Below are 17571 nucleotides of genomic sequence, written 5' to 3'. Positions count from 1 at the left end.
AAATGGGGATTAGCTACTGTACGATATGTGTACGATATGTTTCGGCCATGCGCTGCCGAGCATGCATCTGCATATGCTGTTGCGAGTCAGTCGGCTCTTGGGTATCTTATAATAAAGATCGGTCACCAGGACGTTGTCTCATTGCAAACCCAACAGCAACCAACCCTGAATACCTATGTGGGGCAGCACCACAAACAATGGAACATATTGTACCGCACGCGTATCACAGGCTCATACACTGTAACAATATTCAAAAAACAGAAATAACATTACAGTGTACGAATGAGTGATACATGTGCAGTATATGCCTACAAGGGTACCCATTGAGCCCTCATTGCTCAGATCAAGATCTGAGAGAAGCAAATGACAACGCCCTCCTGTGGGTTCAACATTGGCATGATAAGATATGATGGCCACAAAATAATATAGTTTGAAAGTAACTTGTATTTTTCATAGCTTCACAAACCTGAGGACTTTAAAAGAAGGAATACCTTACAAGAGAATGGAACAGCCTTTAAAATCATTAACAGGGCTGTTAACGAGAGGTACGAGCACAAGCGAGTAGCCCCACCCACTCTACTATCAATGCCTCTTCCCTTTTGAGAGGTGGTAGGTGGGAAGTTTAACTTTAAAGGCCTCAGGTTTACATAGCTACAGTAAATACAAATGATTTCTTAAATTTGTTATTCGTTCTGATGTGTTTACAAACCTTTCATACTTTAAGGTAAGAAGACTAACTTACTGAGGGGTAGAAAATCCCCCTAAAACAATTGGTTGGTTCCCCTGCTCCCATGCAGGGAGAGGGAGATGATTCCAGAAACCAATTATCTGCCCATCATATGGATAAGTTGATAGGATCTGGATAGTAAAGTACATGTTTAGGTACCAGTTCTATGTTGTGGTGGCCGATGTAATAACGTCCCTGACTGGTGAACGCCAGGCTGGGGATCGAGTCCCACTCAAACTCATTAGTTTCTTTGGTCGTTGCAACCTCATCACTGTTGTGAGCTAAGGATGGGTGGTTTGGGGGAGCCGAGTCATCAGCAGCCATTGCCTGGCCCTTCTTGGTCCTAGCTTGGGTGGAGAGGGGGCTTAGGTGCTGATCATATGTATATACAGTGAACCCTCGCTACTTCGCGATTCGACCATCGCGGATTCACCACTTCGCGGATTTTTTCCATAACCCATATATATACAGTAACATATATATATATATATATATATATATATATATATATATATATATATATATATATATATGTCTGCATGTATTTATGTATATATGTATGTATGTATATATGTAGGTATGTATATATATATATATATATATATATATATATATATATATATATACACATATATATATATATATATATATATATATATATATATATATATATATATATATATATATATATATATATATATATATCTAAGATGTGATGTAGTTCTAAGGGAATAGTATGGGAAATATGTCTGGGTAATAAGCAAAGCTCTACCTCCAGTTTGTTTTTTCATTATGATCAGAGATAAATGTAAACAAAACATTGGTTGCCATTTTTTAACGTGCTTTTTTAGCGTGTTTAGGAAACGCATGATATAAAATTGCCTTTAATATTTGTGCCTGTTTTACTTTAGGATACTCTAGTACATGCATTAAGTGTTCTGTACATTAAATGGTAGTTTGTTAACAGTACTACGTACAAGGGAAGGTTTTAAAAGTCTGAATATACATGTTGAATAAATAGGTAAATATGGTGTCACTACTTCGCGGATTTTCACCTATCGCGGCCGCGTCTGGAACCTATCTACCGCGATAAACGAGGGTTCACTGTATGGTCAGTCTCTAGGGCATTGTCCTGCTTGATTGGGTAATGTCACTGTCCCTTGCTGTCAGTCTCTAGGGCATTGTACTGCCTGATAGGGTAATGTCACTGTTCCTTGCCTTTGCCATTCATGAATGGCCTTTAAACCTTTAAAGAGGAGACATAGCCTGGGATGAAATACCCGACGCATGAAGGTCTTATGGTTTCCACTACTAAAACCGTTCAGGTTGACATAATCTAAGGTTCTAGGTATAAGCTTATTTGAAATCATAAGCTTGTGTAACTGGCTCAAAGAACTCCAAATCTCTAGCACTACTGCGTATTTTAGCTTACATCCAAGAGCTGGATGAAAGGAGATATGAGCAAAGGTATAATAGAAAGAAGAAAAGGGTCGAATGAATTCTACATTGCATTGTGGGAAGCACAGTGATGATAATAACCCACTGCATGGACTTTGCTTATTATAAATAGCATTTCAATTCGCAATTTACAGCTCTTGATTAAGTAATACGGAAATGGTGAACACTGGAGATGGGCAAACATGGGTATTTAAAAGGCATTTATTTGTCTTATAACATATCTGAAAAAGAGTATATAATGATGATACTACAGAGTGTCCCAAAACATTGTATACACTCATTAGATTGTTACAACTTGTTCAATTTATTCATATTAACATGGAAAACAGATTCTTTTTTTTAAACATTCTCAAATTACCCCATGTATCCTTACTTTTTCACTGTGCATTGATTCTCTTCGGTGAATCTGTTTTCCACGTTAATATCAATAAATTGAACAAGTTATAACAATCCAAAGAGTGTATACAATATTTTGGGACACCCTGTATATCTATTATTCCATAAAGTACAATACAAACTATGAATATATATACATATATACATGAATTAAAAACTACTAACCTCTCGATTAGCCTTGACAATTTTCAACCCTTCAAGGATATTGCGTCGTTCAGCCAAACATTTACAAAAGTACAACCAGACATCCCTCCGACCTCCCAGAACTGTACGTTCTGTTGAAAACGGGAAGAAAAAACTTGATGACCTTAAACAAATTATTTCATTAAAACTTCTGACTACTGTACATATTAAATTTGAGACTACAGAGAAGTCCTTTATATATCATATCAAATATGGTCATAATAAAATCTTAAAACGGTAAATACAATATACTGTATAAGCTAGCTACCTTTTAGGCCAAAATTAAGAATAAATTCCAATCTATCACACAGTTGATGTAGATGAGTGTTGTCATCTGTTATGGGCAAATTACTTTCTTGATATTCTTGAACCATTTCTTGAATGTCACCTGGAAAATGGAAAAAATTTCTACAATAAATAACTTCATTAATAAAGGCTGCTGCTTCATGAATACTACAATTACGTACCTCTGCCGCTCTTAATCAATACGAGTAGGTATTATTACCTCCGCCAATGAAGTTGGAAGGAGGTTATGTTTTCGTCCCTGTTTGTGTGTTTGTTTGTGTGTGTGTGTGTGTGTGTGTTTGTGAACAGCTTCCTGGCCACAACTTTAATTGTAGAGCAATGAAACTTGCAGGGATTAACTCTTATGCAGAATGCTGGCAATCATTAAATTTTCGAAGGACAAACATTAGTTCACATATGAGTATACGAAAATCCACGCCAATTAACCCTTTTACCCCCAAAGGACGTACTGGTACGTTTCACAAAACCCATCCCTTTACCCCCATGGACGTACCGGTAAGTCCTTGCAAAAAAATGCTATAAAAAAAAATTTTTTCATATTTTTTATAATTTTTTGAAAAAATTCAGGCATTTTCCTAGAGAATGAGACCAACCTGACCTGTCTATGACAAAAATTAAGGCTTTTAGAGCAATTTTAGAAAAATATACTGCAAAATGTGCTGGAGAAAAAATAACCCCTTGGGGTTAAGGGTTGGAAATTTCCAAAGAGCCTGGGGGTAAAAGGGTTAATACATGTAAAATTCAAAAGTCAAGGTCAAGTTCGAGCAAAAGGTCGAGAAATAAGCTGCCGCGGCGGAGGTCTGCGCTCTACTGAGTGCCCCTCTATTTATCATTATTACTAGGTAAGTTACATCCCTAGTTGGAAAAGCAGGAAGCTATAAGCCCAAGGGCTCCAACAGGGAAAAATATCCCTGTGAGGAAAAGATATAAGGAACTAAATATACTACAAGAGAAGTAATGAATAATTAAAATAACATTTCAAGAACAGTAATAACATTAAAATAATAATAATAATACTGTAATATGTTATTTTCATTAGTAAAATAAATTTTTGAATATACTTACCCGATAATCATGTAGCTGTCAACTCCGTTGCCCGACAGAATTCTACGGAAGGGATACGCCAGCGATCGCTATACAAGAGGGGGGTGTACTCACAAGCGCCACCTGTGGCCAGGTACTGCAGTACTTCTTGTTGACACCACCTCAATTTTTCCTCGGTCCACTGGTTCTATGGGGAGGAAGGGTGGGTCAATTAAATCATGATTATCGGGTAAGTATATTCAAAAATTTATTTTACTAATGAAAATAACATTTTTCAATATTAATCTTACCCGATAATCATGTAGCTGATTCACACCCAGGGAGGTGGGTGAAAACCAGTGTACATGTATATCAAGAAGCTAAGTATCCCGTATTTCATATTATCAGTTATTCAAAATAACAATGAAATTATAAGTACCTGGTAAGGAAGTCGACTTGAGCCATTACTCTGCCTTAAATAAGTTCGTCTTCCTTACTGAGCGCAGCGTTCCTCTTAGGAGGCTGAACAACTCTAAGGTGCTGAAGTATCAAGGGCTGCAACCCATACTAAAGGACCTCATCACAACCTTTAACCTCGGCGCTTCTCAAGAAAGAATTGACCACCCGCCAAATCAACAAGGATGTGGAAGGCTTCTTAGCCGACCGTACAACCCATAAAAAGTATTCAAGAGAAAGGTTAAAAGGTTATGGGATTATGGGAATGTAGTGGCTGAGCCCCCGCCTACTACTGCATTCGTTGCTACGAATGGTCCCAGGGTGTAGCAGTACTCGTAAAGAGACTGGACATCTTTGAGATAGAATGATGCGAACACTGACTTGCTTCTCCAATAGGTTGCATCCATAACACTGCAGAGAACGGTTCTGTTTGAAGGCCACTGAAGTAGCCACAGCTCTCACTTCATGTGTCCTTACCTTCAGCAAAGCAAGGTCTTCTTCCTTCAGATGAGAATGTGCTTCCCTAATCAGAAGCCTGAATAGTAAGAAACTGAGTTCTTAGACCTTGGAAAAGAAGGCTTCTTGATAGCACACCATAAGGCTTCTGATTGTCCTCGTAAAGGTTAAGACCTTTTTAGATAGTACCTAAGAGCTCTAACTGGGCAAAGTACTCTCTCCAGTTCATTCCCCACCAAGTTGGACAGGCTTGGGATCTCGAACGACTTAGGCCAAGGACGTGAAGGAAGCTCGTTTAGCAAAAACCGAGCTGCAAGGAACATGTAGCCGTTTCAGATGTGAAAACTATGATCCTGCTGAAGGCGTGGATCTCACTTACTCTTTTAGCTGTTGTCAAGCACACGAGGAAAAGAGTTTTTAATGTGAGGTCCTAAAAAGAGGCTGATTGGAGAGGTTCAAATCTTGATGACATAAGGAACCTTAGGACCACGTCTAGATTCCAGCCTGGAGTGGACAACCGACGTTCCTTTGAGGTCTCAAAAGACCTAGGGAGGTCCTGTAGATCTTTGTTGGTGGAAAGATCCAAGCCTCTGTGGCGGAAAACCGCTGCCAACATACTTCTGTAACCCTTGATCGTAGGAGCTGAAAGGGATCTTACTTTCCTTAGATGTAACAGGAAGTCAGCAATCTGGGTTACAGTGGTACTGGTTGAGGAAACTGCATTGGTCTTGTACCAGCTTCGGAAGACTTCCCCTTGAGACTGATAGACTCTGAGAGTGGATGTTCTCCTTGCTCTGGCAATCGCTCTGGCTGCCTCCTTCGAAAAGCCCCTAGCTCTTGAGAGTCTTTCGAAAGTCTGAAGGCAGTCAGACGAAGAGCGTGGAGGTTTGGGTGTACCTTCTTTACGTGAGGTTGACGTAGAAGGTTCACTCCTAGAGGAAGAGTCCTGGGAATGTCGACCAGCCATTGCAGTACCTCTATGAACCATTCTCTCGCGGGCCAGAGCGGAGCCAACCAACGTCAGCCGTGTCCCTTTGCGAGAGGAGAACTTCTGAAGTACCCTGTTGACAATCTTGAACGGCGGGAATGCATACAGGTCGAGATGGGACCAATCCAGCAGAAAAGCATCCACGTGAACTGCTGCTGGGTCTGGAATCGGAGAACAATACAACAGGAGTCTCTAGGTTATCGAGGTAGCGAACAGATCTATGGTTGGCTGACCCCACAGGGCCCAAAGTCTGCTGCAAACATTCTTGTGAAGGGTCCACTCTGTGGGGATGACCTGACCCTTCCGGCTGAGGCGATCTGCCATGACATTCATACCGCCCTGAATGAACCTCGTTACTAGCATGAGCTTTCGATCTTTTGACCAGATGAGGAGGTCCCTTGCGATCTAGAACAACTTCCACGAAAGAGTCCCTCCCTGCTTGGAGATGTAAGCCAGGGCTGTGGTGTTGTCAGAGTCCACCTCCACCACCTTGTTAAGCTGGAGGGACTTGAAGTTTATCAAGGCCAGAAGAACCGCCAACAACTCCTTGCAATTGATGTGAAGTGTCCTTTGCTCCTGATTCCATGTTCCCGAGCATTCCTGTCCGTCCAAAGTCGCACCCCAGCCCGTGTCTGATGCGTCCGAGAGGAGACGGCGGTCGGGTTTCTGAACAGCCAAAGGTAGACTTCCTTGAGAAGAAAGCTGTTCTTACACCACGCGAGAGTAGACCTCCTCTCTTCGGAAACAGGAACTGAGACCGTCTCTAGCGTCATGTCCTTTATCCAGTGAGCAGCTAGATGATACTGAAGGGGGCGGAGGTGGAGTCTCCCTAACACGATGAACAGGGCCAGCGATGAAAGTGTCCCTGTTAGACTCATCCACTACCTGACTGAGCATCGGTTCCTTCTCAGCATGCTCTGGATGCATTCTAGGGCTTGGAAGATCCTTGGGGCCGACGGAAAAGCCCGAAAAGCTCGACTCTGAAGATCCATACCCAGGTAGACAATGGTCTGGGATGGGACGAGCTGGGACTCCTCAAAATTGACCAGGAGGCCCAGTTCCTTGGTCAGATCCATAGTCCATCTGAGAATCTCCAGACAGCGACGACTTGTGGGAGCTCTTAAAAGCCAGTCGTCTGACGGAGCCGGACACAAGATCATGGTACTGCTGCACAGTCTGTGAACTGTCAACCATGGGGAAGCGAGGAAGTACAGTGACAACCCGAAGCTGTCTAGACTGTCTGGGTCGTAAAGACAACTCCTTATCGGGTTGCTGAGGTTGCCGCACTGCGTCACAACAAGTCACTTCTGCTGGTTGTTGAACGTCTTCCCAGTGACACACTGACTCCGTAAACAAAAAATCCTCTAACAAGGACTAAGCTTGGACTGCATGTCTTGCAACACAGCTCAAGGTCTATGGGAGCAGGTGTGGTAACAGACGGGGTTAGCGACTGAAGTGGAACCATTACCTTCCCTGGAAGCATGTTATGCTTAAATAAAAGTCCATAGGAGGCTACGCAGCTAAAGGCTCCTCTCCAAATGACAGAGTCCTCAAGGGAATATCAGAAGGAGGGAGAAAAGCACTTTCTCATCTACAGGGACCATATCCGAGAAAAGCTAAGTTCTCTCAGTGAGGGTTTCACTGGTGCAAAAGCAGCAGACTAGAAGGCAACGTTATGAAACTGCTTGACAGTCTAGTGAGTTGGCAACAACCAAAGATGTGTGACTGAGAAGCATGCGGTAAGGTATGCAGAGCATGCTGTATGCAGAGCATGCTGTATGCAGAGCATGCTGTATGTAGAGCATGCTGTAAGGTAAGCAGAGCATGTTGCATGGCGTGTAACATTTCTCAGAAATTCCATGACCAGTGCTAGATTGAGTAATATCGCATTACTGTCCATTGAAAGTGCACGTGCCGAGGGAATTGATTTAGACTGTTTTGTTGATGAATTTGATAGCCGGCATGATAATCGTAGAATTAAGCTGCACTAAATATACGTACTATAATCTACTTCACCTCAGGAAAGGGAAACTCGCCCTGTTGGCAACACTGCATTACTTCATGCATGCTTGCATGGGGTTTTAATATCAACATAATATTTACATTATATTCATAACTCATGATTCATTTTTGTTTTGAAGATATTTTTGCCATATTTTTGCGATTTTGTTAAAAATATATTGCAAGGAATACATATATATTTTTTTTTTTTTTTTTTTTTTTTAAGTAATACGAATAACCTCCATTATCATAATGTTTGTGTAGGCATACATGTATATGTTTTACAAATGCAAGTTATGAAAGTAATGAGGTGTTATTATTGTCATTTGTTATTTCAAAGTTGAATGGGAAGAGGCTCAAGCTGAGGAGAAAGTGGCAGATGCATGCGTTGAGGTGGCTGACTCATAGCATGAGGTTCCTGCCTCAAGAGTTGCGCTTGCCTCAAGGGTTGAGGTGGCTGCGCAGAGAGAGGCTCTTGACTCACGAGTTGAGGTTCTTGAGGTGTGAGCTGCGAGAGTTGAGGTGGCGGCTGCGCAGAACGCGACTCCTGTCTCACGAGTTGAGATTCTTGAGGAGCTTGCCTCGAGAGTTGAGGTTGTAGCTGCGAGAGCTGAGGTGGCTGCCTCAAGGATGGTAGAGGTTGTCGTACCTCAAGAGGTTGCTGCCTCGAGGATGGTCTTACTGCAAGAAACTCTTGCCTCAAAGGAAGAGGAGGTTGTAAGGCATAAGACTCCTGTCCCCATTGTTGAGGAGGTTGTAGCGTGGTAAGAGATTCCTGCCTCAAGGAAGGTGGAGGTTGCTGCACAACGCTGGTAACTGGCAACTCCCAACACGGCAGCTCACGCATGGAGGTAGCCTGAGGAACCTCAACCTCATACGTCTGGCAGATTGTACTGCGCAGAGGAGGAGGAGCGTTCGCAGGAGGAGGTGTATTAACCTCCTCTGCCTGAAACTCCTGTATCAACACCGCAAGCTGAGACTGCATTGACTGCAGCAAAGACCACTAGAGTTTAAGAAAGACAACAACAAACGGAGCTACTGTCCATTGAGACTGAGGGTCTAAAACAGCTGGTGCGGCAACAGACGGAGCTACTGCCTGTTGCGATACCACCTTGCCTCTCTGGGAGGTGTGCAGTTGTCGTACTGCAGCAAGTCCGAACTGACCCAGGGCTAATGGCTACACCTAGGAGTTGGACTTGTGCGGAAGGGACCGACTTGCACTTAAAAGCTGCAAGATTGGTCCATGGTTTCTGCGAGAAACCTCTACCGCAGACGAGGAAAGAAAGGGCTCTCTCGTCTTTGTGTGGGTGGGGTGATCACGTCGGCAACGTGTGTAGATACACCCGAAACCACGGAGGGAAAACGTCTGTTCGTCGATCAAGGCCTGCTGAACCCATAAGTCCTTCGACATTACTTCTCCCCTGGGCTTGGGAGCTTGTAAGAGGTCCCAGACTAGGCGAACAACTGGCACGAACAGACGAACCCTCGAACGCAACACTGTAACACTTTGCGCTTATCACTTATCACTTTTGATTTTCTGTTTGCACTTATTTCACTGAACTCGAAACTTTAAGTGGTTTGTACCTGAAACACGCAATTCTATCCTTCCTTAAAAGTTAATAATTGCGAAAACAGAATTACAATGTAACAGAAAAATCTAATGAAAGATAAATAATTCAGTGGCTGGAAAGAGACTAAATACTAGATCAAATAAACTACGTTTAAAATCTCTCACCGCATAAAGCTTGAGAACAAGAATAAAACTCTAGAAACGTTTACCTTCTTCCCCTAAAGAGACTAGGGAGAAGAGCAAAAACGATAACAACGTTACTCGCTTGAACGAAACGTTTATCCTCCTCTCTCTCCCTCCGTCTCTATCTCTCTCTCTCTCTCTCTCTTGACTTAGAACCTGAGAGAAGAGCCCAATCATATATATCGTTAAAACATATTATTGTTAAAGGAAAAAAACTGAAAGATTTCCCAAATAAAAAGTTCCTTTATTAGAATTAAAACCATTAAGCTAAGAAAGAATGAACAAAACGCTAGAAACGGTTTACTCTTACTGCAACGTGACACCGTGAAAATTCTCTCTCTATCGTAACGATAGAGCGCAAGTTGAACGTTCTGAACGTCAACAACTGCAGAGACAAAACAAAACGTTAGTTCAACTTTGAAAACAGTACGAGACTATCAAAGAAATTCTTTCAAAAACATTAAAATAGCATAATATGTTAACAGGTAAAACCGAAATGACGGGCTCAATGTTAATTAACTTCGGTACAAGAAAAGACCGCCTACTATTAGGAAAGGTCGAATATAAACAAATATAAAAATTAATTTTAATAAGTTTATAAAAAAAGGAAGTTAATCGAAGAGGCCTATAAAAGGCGGAGAGATATAAAATAAATCTATAACTTTTGTTAAGCAAAATTAAGAAAGAGAGTCTATACTCTCTTAGACACCAACACTTCCGTCTAAGGGAAGGGTCAGCCATTTAAAAGTGAAAGAGAGTTCATACTCTCTTCGTCACCATAATTAATCAAATTAATTCCAAAAGCTAGCTAAGCTAATAATAAAACTTCCTGAATAGCGAAAGCTAAAATCTAGAGCAAATACATCACCAAATCGTGAGCAAAAACTCCAGAATCAACAGCGTATCCATGTAGGTCTAGCCGGAGGCACGACAGAGGAAAAATTGAGGTGGTGTCAACAAGAAGTACTGCAGTACCTGGCCACAGGTGGCGCTTGTGAGTACACCCCCCTCTTGTATAGCGATCGCTGGCGTATCCCTTCCGTAGAATTCTGTCGGGCAACGGAGTTGACAGCTACATGATTATCGGGTAAGATTAATATTGAAAAAATAATAATAATAATAATAATGGCTACCTCAGTGGCATTAAATTTATATGACACCTTATCTATTGTTCTAATCAATAGAAAAGGTGTCATAAAATTAACACACCTGAGGCAGCCATTATCTTCAATCAACCTTACATAAAAGAGGGTTTTCTACAAAAATAATAATAATAATAATAATAATAATAATAATAATAATAATAATAATAATAATTACGGTACAGTTTTTAATCATCAGGTAATCCCTGGTAACCACAGGCAATCTAAGCCATGACAAAATCGTTGTCAGGCTCATGATTTTCAGCCAGGGAGCAATGACATGACGTGTCAACCTACTTACGTCGATGTTTCGTCATATTTATAACAAAGGAATAAAGTTAGAAAGAAGCTGAAAATTACATCAGAAAGCTGAATAAATGTTCTATATAGCACTTATGGTTTCGTGAACAGACGATGACAAAACGAGTAACTGTATCCTGACAAGTGACGAAATTTCTCCGGCTTCCTCTTCCGTTTAAGAACAGTCACATTTTCTTATTAATACGATGCATTAGATATACAGAAGGTCCTCAACTTTACAAACTTAATTGGGTCCAAGAAGCTGTTTGTAAACCGAATTGTTTGTAAGTCGAATTTCAACGTTTGGCCTAGGGTAGGCCTAGCTTGAATCCCATACCTATGATTTCCAGCTTTAAAAGTCAACAAATATTTGGGTTTCATTAACCCTTTTACCCCCATGCTCTTTGGAAATTTCCAACCCTTAACCCCCAAGGGGTTATTTTTTTCCCAGCACATTTTGCAGTATATTTTTTTTAAATTGCTCTAACAGCCTTAATTTTTGTCATAGAGAGGTCAGGTTGGTCTCATTCTCTTGGAAAATGCCTGAATTTTTTCAAAAAATTATCAAAAATATGAAAAAAAAATTTTATAGCATTTTTTTGCAAGGACGTACCGGTACGTCCATGGGGGTAAAGGGATGGGTTTTGTGAAACGTACCAGTACGTCCTTTGGGGGTAAAAGGGTTAAATGATACAATATTGCTTTATTAAAGTATTTCTTTATCTTATATTTGTTATTTTCCGTTGGATTTGCGTTTGTATCTCTGAATGTTTGTAAATTAAGGACCTTCTGTATCTCACAAAGAAACACCTCAAGGGAAAGAAAGACATCCTCTGGTAAAGCGTTGCAAAAAAATCACAAATTTTACAAGTAAATTTTATCTTTCCTAACTATACAAACTGGATACATTACTCCTAATAAAGGGTGTTGGTTTGTGTTCATGTATGAACAACACGGCTTTCAAAGAGGGAGTTACAGATGTTTCTGACGGACTTCATTTTACAATGTATGCGATTCAAGTTTGCAATGAAATGTCTTCAAGCATCACTAAACTCACTCTCTCTCTCTCTCTCTCTCTCTCTCTCTCTAAGCATGTAATTATCCTATATGGCTATAGTGTTATCATTTCTTCCAAAATAGCTTTAGCTTAATATATGCTAATCATCAATGGAATTTTTTTTTTTTTTTGAGATTAATATTTTCTCTTCTAGATTTAACCAATTCTCAAGGATATAAATGGCAGTACAAAATTGTCATCAACAAATACTTTAAGCAGACAGTTCAGTTACCATTCTTAACTCTCATGAGAGTGAATCAAAGATATTATCTAGGACACAATTGTAACCCACTAAAATGTCATAATCGGGTAAACTTTTGGAGATTCTGACAAAATTTTCCTCCAGGATTTGCTTTCAAAATGTAATACATTAGGCCTGAAAACTAGATTACAGAAAGTTATGTATGAAAGTGCTCTTCTGGAGTGTCTGCATTCTGAGATTGGGTTAGGCGGTTTATTCGTCAAATACCAAGAACAAGTACGACTAATTCAAAGAAGGAATATTATCATCGAATTGTGACATTCTTTTGGATTCCGCCGGACTCCACACTTATATTAATCCATTTTTATTTTCTTATGTCAGATTCATTATTACCTTCGTCAACTCCGTTGCGAAGGCTAGATTTTGATAGGTGTGTATCTATTTGTTTGTATTTCTGTCTGTGCGTTTGTGATTCGCATAACTATAAAACTTTTTGACCAAATCTCATGAAATTTGGTGGGATGATTGGCCATGACCCAAGCACAACTTGATTAGATTTTGAGTGTGATTGGGTCAAAAGTCAAGGTCATGAAAAGGTTAAAAATGTCTTTTTGTCACAATCTGATTTGCATGAAACTACTGTAGTTCCATAATAACTGACAATCCTCTAATATAGCGAATCTTAGAAATAGTAACACATCACTAATATGATCAGATATACACTTTGATCTAGTCATTCCAAATGCAAGTTTTGCTGTTTTGTTAGCATTCTTATTTCCTATAATACCTATATGCGCAGGGATCCAAAATATTTCAACATTTATACTGGCTTCATATAATAAGTGAAATGAAAACTTCAATCATTGAACTAGGGGATTTCCATATAGCATATTTTTGAAGGCCTTCTAAACCACTTCTAGAGACACTAATAGTTACAAATTTCTGTGGAGGTGTGTTTAGTAATTTTCAACAAATCTACACTACACAAGGATTTGAAGCCGCCTGTACAAAAAGTGCAATATACAGTAGCCTCTATGTCATATGCTCTACCATATGTTGCTTACTGTGATCAGGGGTAAATGCATAACTTTTGGATAGATAGGAAAAGTGTGTACAGACACACGCTTTACACTTGATCCAAAGAAGGGAAAATTCTAAAGCTGGAGAATGAGACGTTTACACTTATAGACTCAAAAGTTCTGCTAGCTGTAACTGGGAATGGTGTTTGATAATTGTATATAAAAATGTCTCTTTGATTGATAAGCTCTGGTTGGACTTCATATGGTTACTAGGACACAAAGAGAAAAGAGAGATTTAACACTTTCACTGCACATATTAACTTGCAGGTTTTAATTCCTTCCTTTAGAGCTGGATTTAAAGGTCGCTCATGAATGGCAGAGGCAAGAGACAGTGATAATGCCCTAGAGACTGACCATATACAGTATACCACATGATCAGCACCCAAGATCCTTCTACACACAGGCTAGGATCAGGGATGATAAGGCAATGGCTGCTGATAACTCAGCAGGTAGACCTATAGGCTCCCCCATACCACCCATCCTTAGCTCACAAGGATGGTGAGATTGCTGACACTACAAGAAACTATAGAGCTTGAGTGGGACTCGAACCCCAGACTGGCAGGTCACCAAGCAGGGATGTTTCCAATACTGCACCTGAAAAAGAGGTAAAGTAAAAAGATGAAAAGTGGGACAACTAAGACCCAAAGTGTCACTGCGAAGACCCTTAAGTAATGCCTAAAGTGCAGAGCATATGGTGCACTAGTAGTGCTACCCCTTAAAAGGAGGAGTCAGGGAAGAATAAGCAAGAGATGCAATGGTTTCAACCGGGAGGATCAAGCAGAAAATATCCAAAACTATTCTTTGATGTTAAAGGTTGGGTATTTCCCTCTTATGAAACTGGTGAAAGCTCTTTGGCATTCCTACATTTCATCTAAAATCATAGGCACTGTGAAGGCAACCAGGAAAGAAACTCATGGCAAAGTGAAGACATTGAACACACCTTCCCCAAGCAAAAGGAACGAAAGCAGTTAGTATCTATAGCCAAGATTACAAAACTCTGCCACAAACACTTTCACACCTAGCACATATGCACTGCTCATTCACAAAATTCCTTGAATAGAAACTATCTATTATCAGCAGTCAATAAACAAACCATAATCATCAAATGAATACTTACAAAACAAAGTGCAATTGCTCACGCCATCAGGCCACGTAAGGTTGACAAAGTCAGTAGGGAAACAGGGGTGCCTGCCTAAGTGTTGAGAGTCACTATACTCATCAACACGCACATCTCTCTGTGTGGCACTCACTCGAGTGCCTCCCAGCAGGTGCTCTATTGTTGAGCATCTGCGGGAGTCGAAGGCTTTGGGGACAAGAGACAGAGAAGAGACTGTCTCTTCTCAGGTCTAGTGGGAGACGAGCCCTCTCCTGTCGTACAATTCTGACTGGGAGGATGATCCCTCCCAATACTCATCGCAGGGAGAGGTCAGGCTGCAGGAGTGTCCTCTGCAAGCCAGGCACAACAGTTGAGGATCTGTTTCCCTTTACAATATGAAAGTGTTGAACTTATGGCCCGACACTCCCGGCCAAGTGGGCTTGTCTGGCCTCCTCACTGTGCAAAACCACCTTCACACAATCTGAAAAGACAAACAGAAGTTATTAAAGCCAGTACTACAAGAGTGATGTTAGAACATCCGTTCATATCCACGGCCAAAATCAAAGTGGTTTGTCAATGAGCAAGCAAAAGGTCGTGCTTCCCTGCTGCCGACTGGTAGTAACTATCAGTCGGTTGTTTACACCTCGTTAGAAAATTTTAATGCCCATGTATTCCAGGTTTGCTGCTACCTCTCCTAGGTAAAGGACGAGGGTTTGTATATGTACAGGAACAAATTACCTTTGATAAATACTAAACTTTGAAAAAATACCCACAGTGTACAATACGGAAAATTTTAAATTACCTTTAACAGATTGTAGAATCTTTTCAAAATTTATGCCGGCAGGTCTCTTAACAGCTGCCATTGTACCGATTTAGCTACCTGTTGAGTATAAATCATATACAGTATTGTATGTACAATTTATTTATTCATAAAATTGTAAAAATATAAACATAAAAGATACGAAAAGAACATACAGTAGTTTTACTAGCCATAATTCACATCAAAATACCACTGTCTGTTAAACCATCAGTCCGCTTAGTATCAAATTAACATCAGAAGTGCCATGAATTTGGGTTATGTAATCCAGCACTGGAGGTAGATAGGCTATCCAGCTCAGAAGCACAATATGGGGAAATCACAGCAGTTGCACAATGAAATAAAGGTATGAGAGGTTGAACAGCAAGATGGCAGAAACGAAAAGGGAACAAAGATTTATTAAATCGACTGATGTATATTGACGACACCACAGCTCACAGTGCGTTTAATTCTGATGTCAGAGCATACTTGAACTCGGAAGTAATAACTGGCCTGTATATAAATATTCTGCAGATGTGGAGCCTTTGTATATCAGCGGCCAGTACCTCCCAGTTACACAGAAAGTGGACACCTAACCTAAATTTGCCTGCCTAACCTAACCTACAAGGCGTGTCCCTAACTTCTTACTTCACCGGGGGGGGGGGGGGGGTTACCGACCCCCTAAGACCTCCCTTTACACTGCCGTATTCTTAGTAGGCCGTCACCATACATACAGGTGGCCACTATCATACAAACACTCCGCGGGGCCTTTGTATATCAGCGGCCAGTTCCTCACGCTTTCAATAAACGTGTATTGACATCAACCTAAACTTTCACCCCTAACCTAACCTACAAGCCGTGTCCTTACCTACTTACCTAACGAGGGGGCTAACAGCCTCCCTGCGACCCCCCCCCCCTTACACTGCCGTATACAAAGTTAAGACATAATAATACATACAGGTGGCCGCTATCATACATACACCCCGCCGATTTATTCATTCCTTTTCATAGTACAGCATATGGAATGTTTTTCGATTGGCGGACACAGGGTGGCTCAGAAATAGAAAAAGTGACGTTCGATCCCATTTTATAAAATCAAGAAAATATGAGGGTGTATGTAAGATAGCAGCCACCTGTATGTATTATTATGTCTAACTTGAAATGCGGCAGTGTAAGGGGCCCTTTAGGTAAGTAGGTAAGGACACAGCTTGTACGTTAGGTTAGGGGAGAAAGTTTAGGTTAGCTGATGTCCATTTTTAATCAACGCGTGAGGAACTGGCCATTGATATACAAAGGCTCCAGAATGTTTTTCAATCGGCGGACACAGGGCCCCTCGGGAATAGAAAAAGTGAAGTTCGATCCCATTTTACAAAATCAAAATAAATATAGCCTAACCTAAATAACATACATCTAAATTTACCTATGAAGGTGTTTCCTTATATGGGGTTGGCTAAAATCCCACGCAACCCAACCCAGGTTATGAGGTGCACCCGCCGTTCTACAAAGTACCCCACCTACTCTTAAATATAAATTAATATATTTCCAGATTCATGACCAGTTTGAGGCCTACATTGGGGCCCTGAGTAGCCATACTACCGTCAAAATAAAAAGGGAAAACTACGAGTTAGACTTAAAACAATCATAAAAATAGGCTTACAGTGGGTTGAAACATAGTCTATTACTGCAAGTCTTTATCACGAAAATAAGAATTGTTACATTGGATTATAATCTTAATATGATAAAAAATTCCTTATTCTTAATAATTTTATTATTCAAAACAACAATGCACCATATTACGGAATTTTCTTGGGCATACCTTCTACTCTTGTACTTGTCACTTGTGATTAGACTCCCCCCTTTTTGTACTTAAGCTCGAAAGACAAGGGAAACGTCACATAATAATGTTTCTTAATAAATAAGGACATTATTACTCCATTAACTCTGAATAGACAGTATTAAAATACATCTGGTACTACATATATTAATAATATATTTCTTATAAATCCTTAAGAAATATATTAAATGTTTTTTTTTATAAAGATTGATGTAAAGTGACAATACTTCATAGAGATGGTTTGTAAAAGTTTACCCCCATTAACTCTGAATAGACAGTATCAAAATATGTCTGGTACTACATATATTAATAATATAT

The 17571-nt window shown here is 40.3% G+C and overlaps 1 protein-coding gene across 1 annotated transcript in view; it reads right to left on the bottom strand.

The window, feature by feature from the left end:
- LOC137618227 (FYVE and coiled-coil domain-containing protein 1) overlaps positions 1 to 17272 on the bottom strand; it is a 220024-nt gene extending 202752 nt beyond the window's left edge. Inside the window, exons 1-4 of the mRNA XM_068348357.1 lie at positions 17236 to 17272; positions 15426 to 15503; positions 3033 to 3152; positions 2747 to 2856 (exon numbers count right to left, since the gene is read on the bottom strand). Of these exons, the coding sequence (XP_068204458.1) occupies positions 2747 to 2856; positions 3033 to 3152; positions 15426 to 15486 (291 nt within the window). The 5' untranslated portion in view covers positions 15487 to 15503; positions 17236 to 17272. The remainder of the gene's footprint in view (positions 1 to 2746; positions 2857 to 3032; positions 3153 to 15425; positions 15504 to 17235) is intronic.
- Between the last annotated feature and the right edge of the window lie 299 nt (positions 17273 to 17571).

The sequence above is a fragment of the Palaemon carinicauda genome, chromosome 24 (genome assembly GCF_036898095.1).
Source record: "Palaemon carinicauda isolate YSFRI2023 chromosome 24, ASM3689809v2, whole genome shotgun sequence".
Classification (NCBI taxonomy): domain Eukaryota; kingdom Metazoa; phylum Arthropoda; class Malacostraca; order Decapoda; family Palaemonidae; genus Palaemon; species Palaemon carinicauda.
This window is presented reverse-complemented; position numbering and strand designations above follow the sequence as displayed.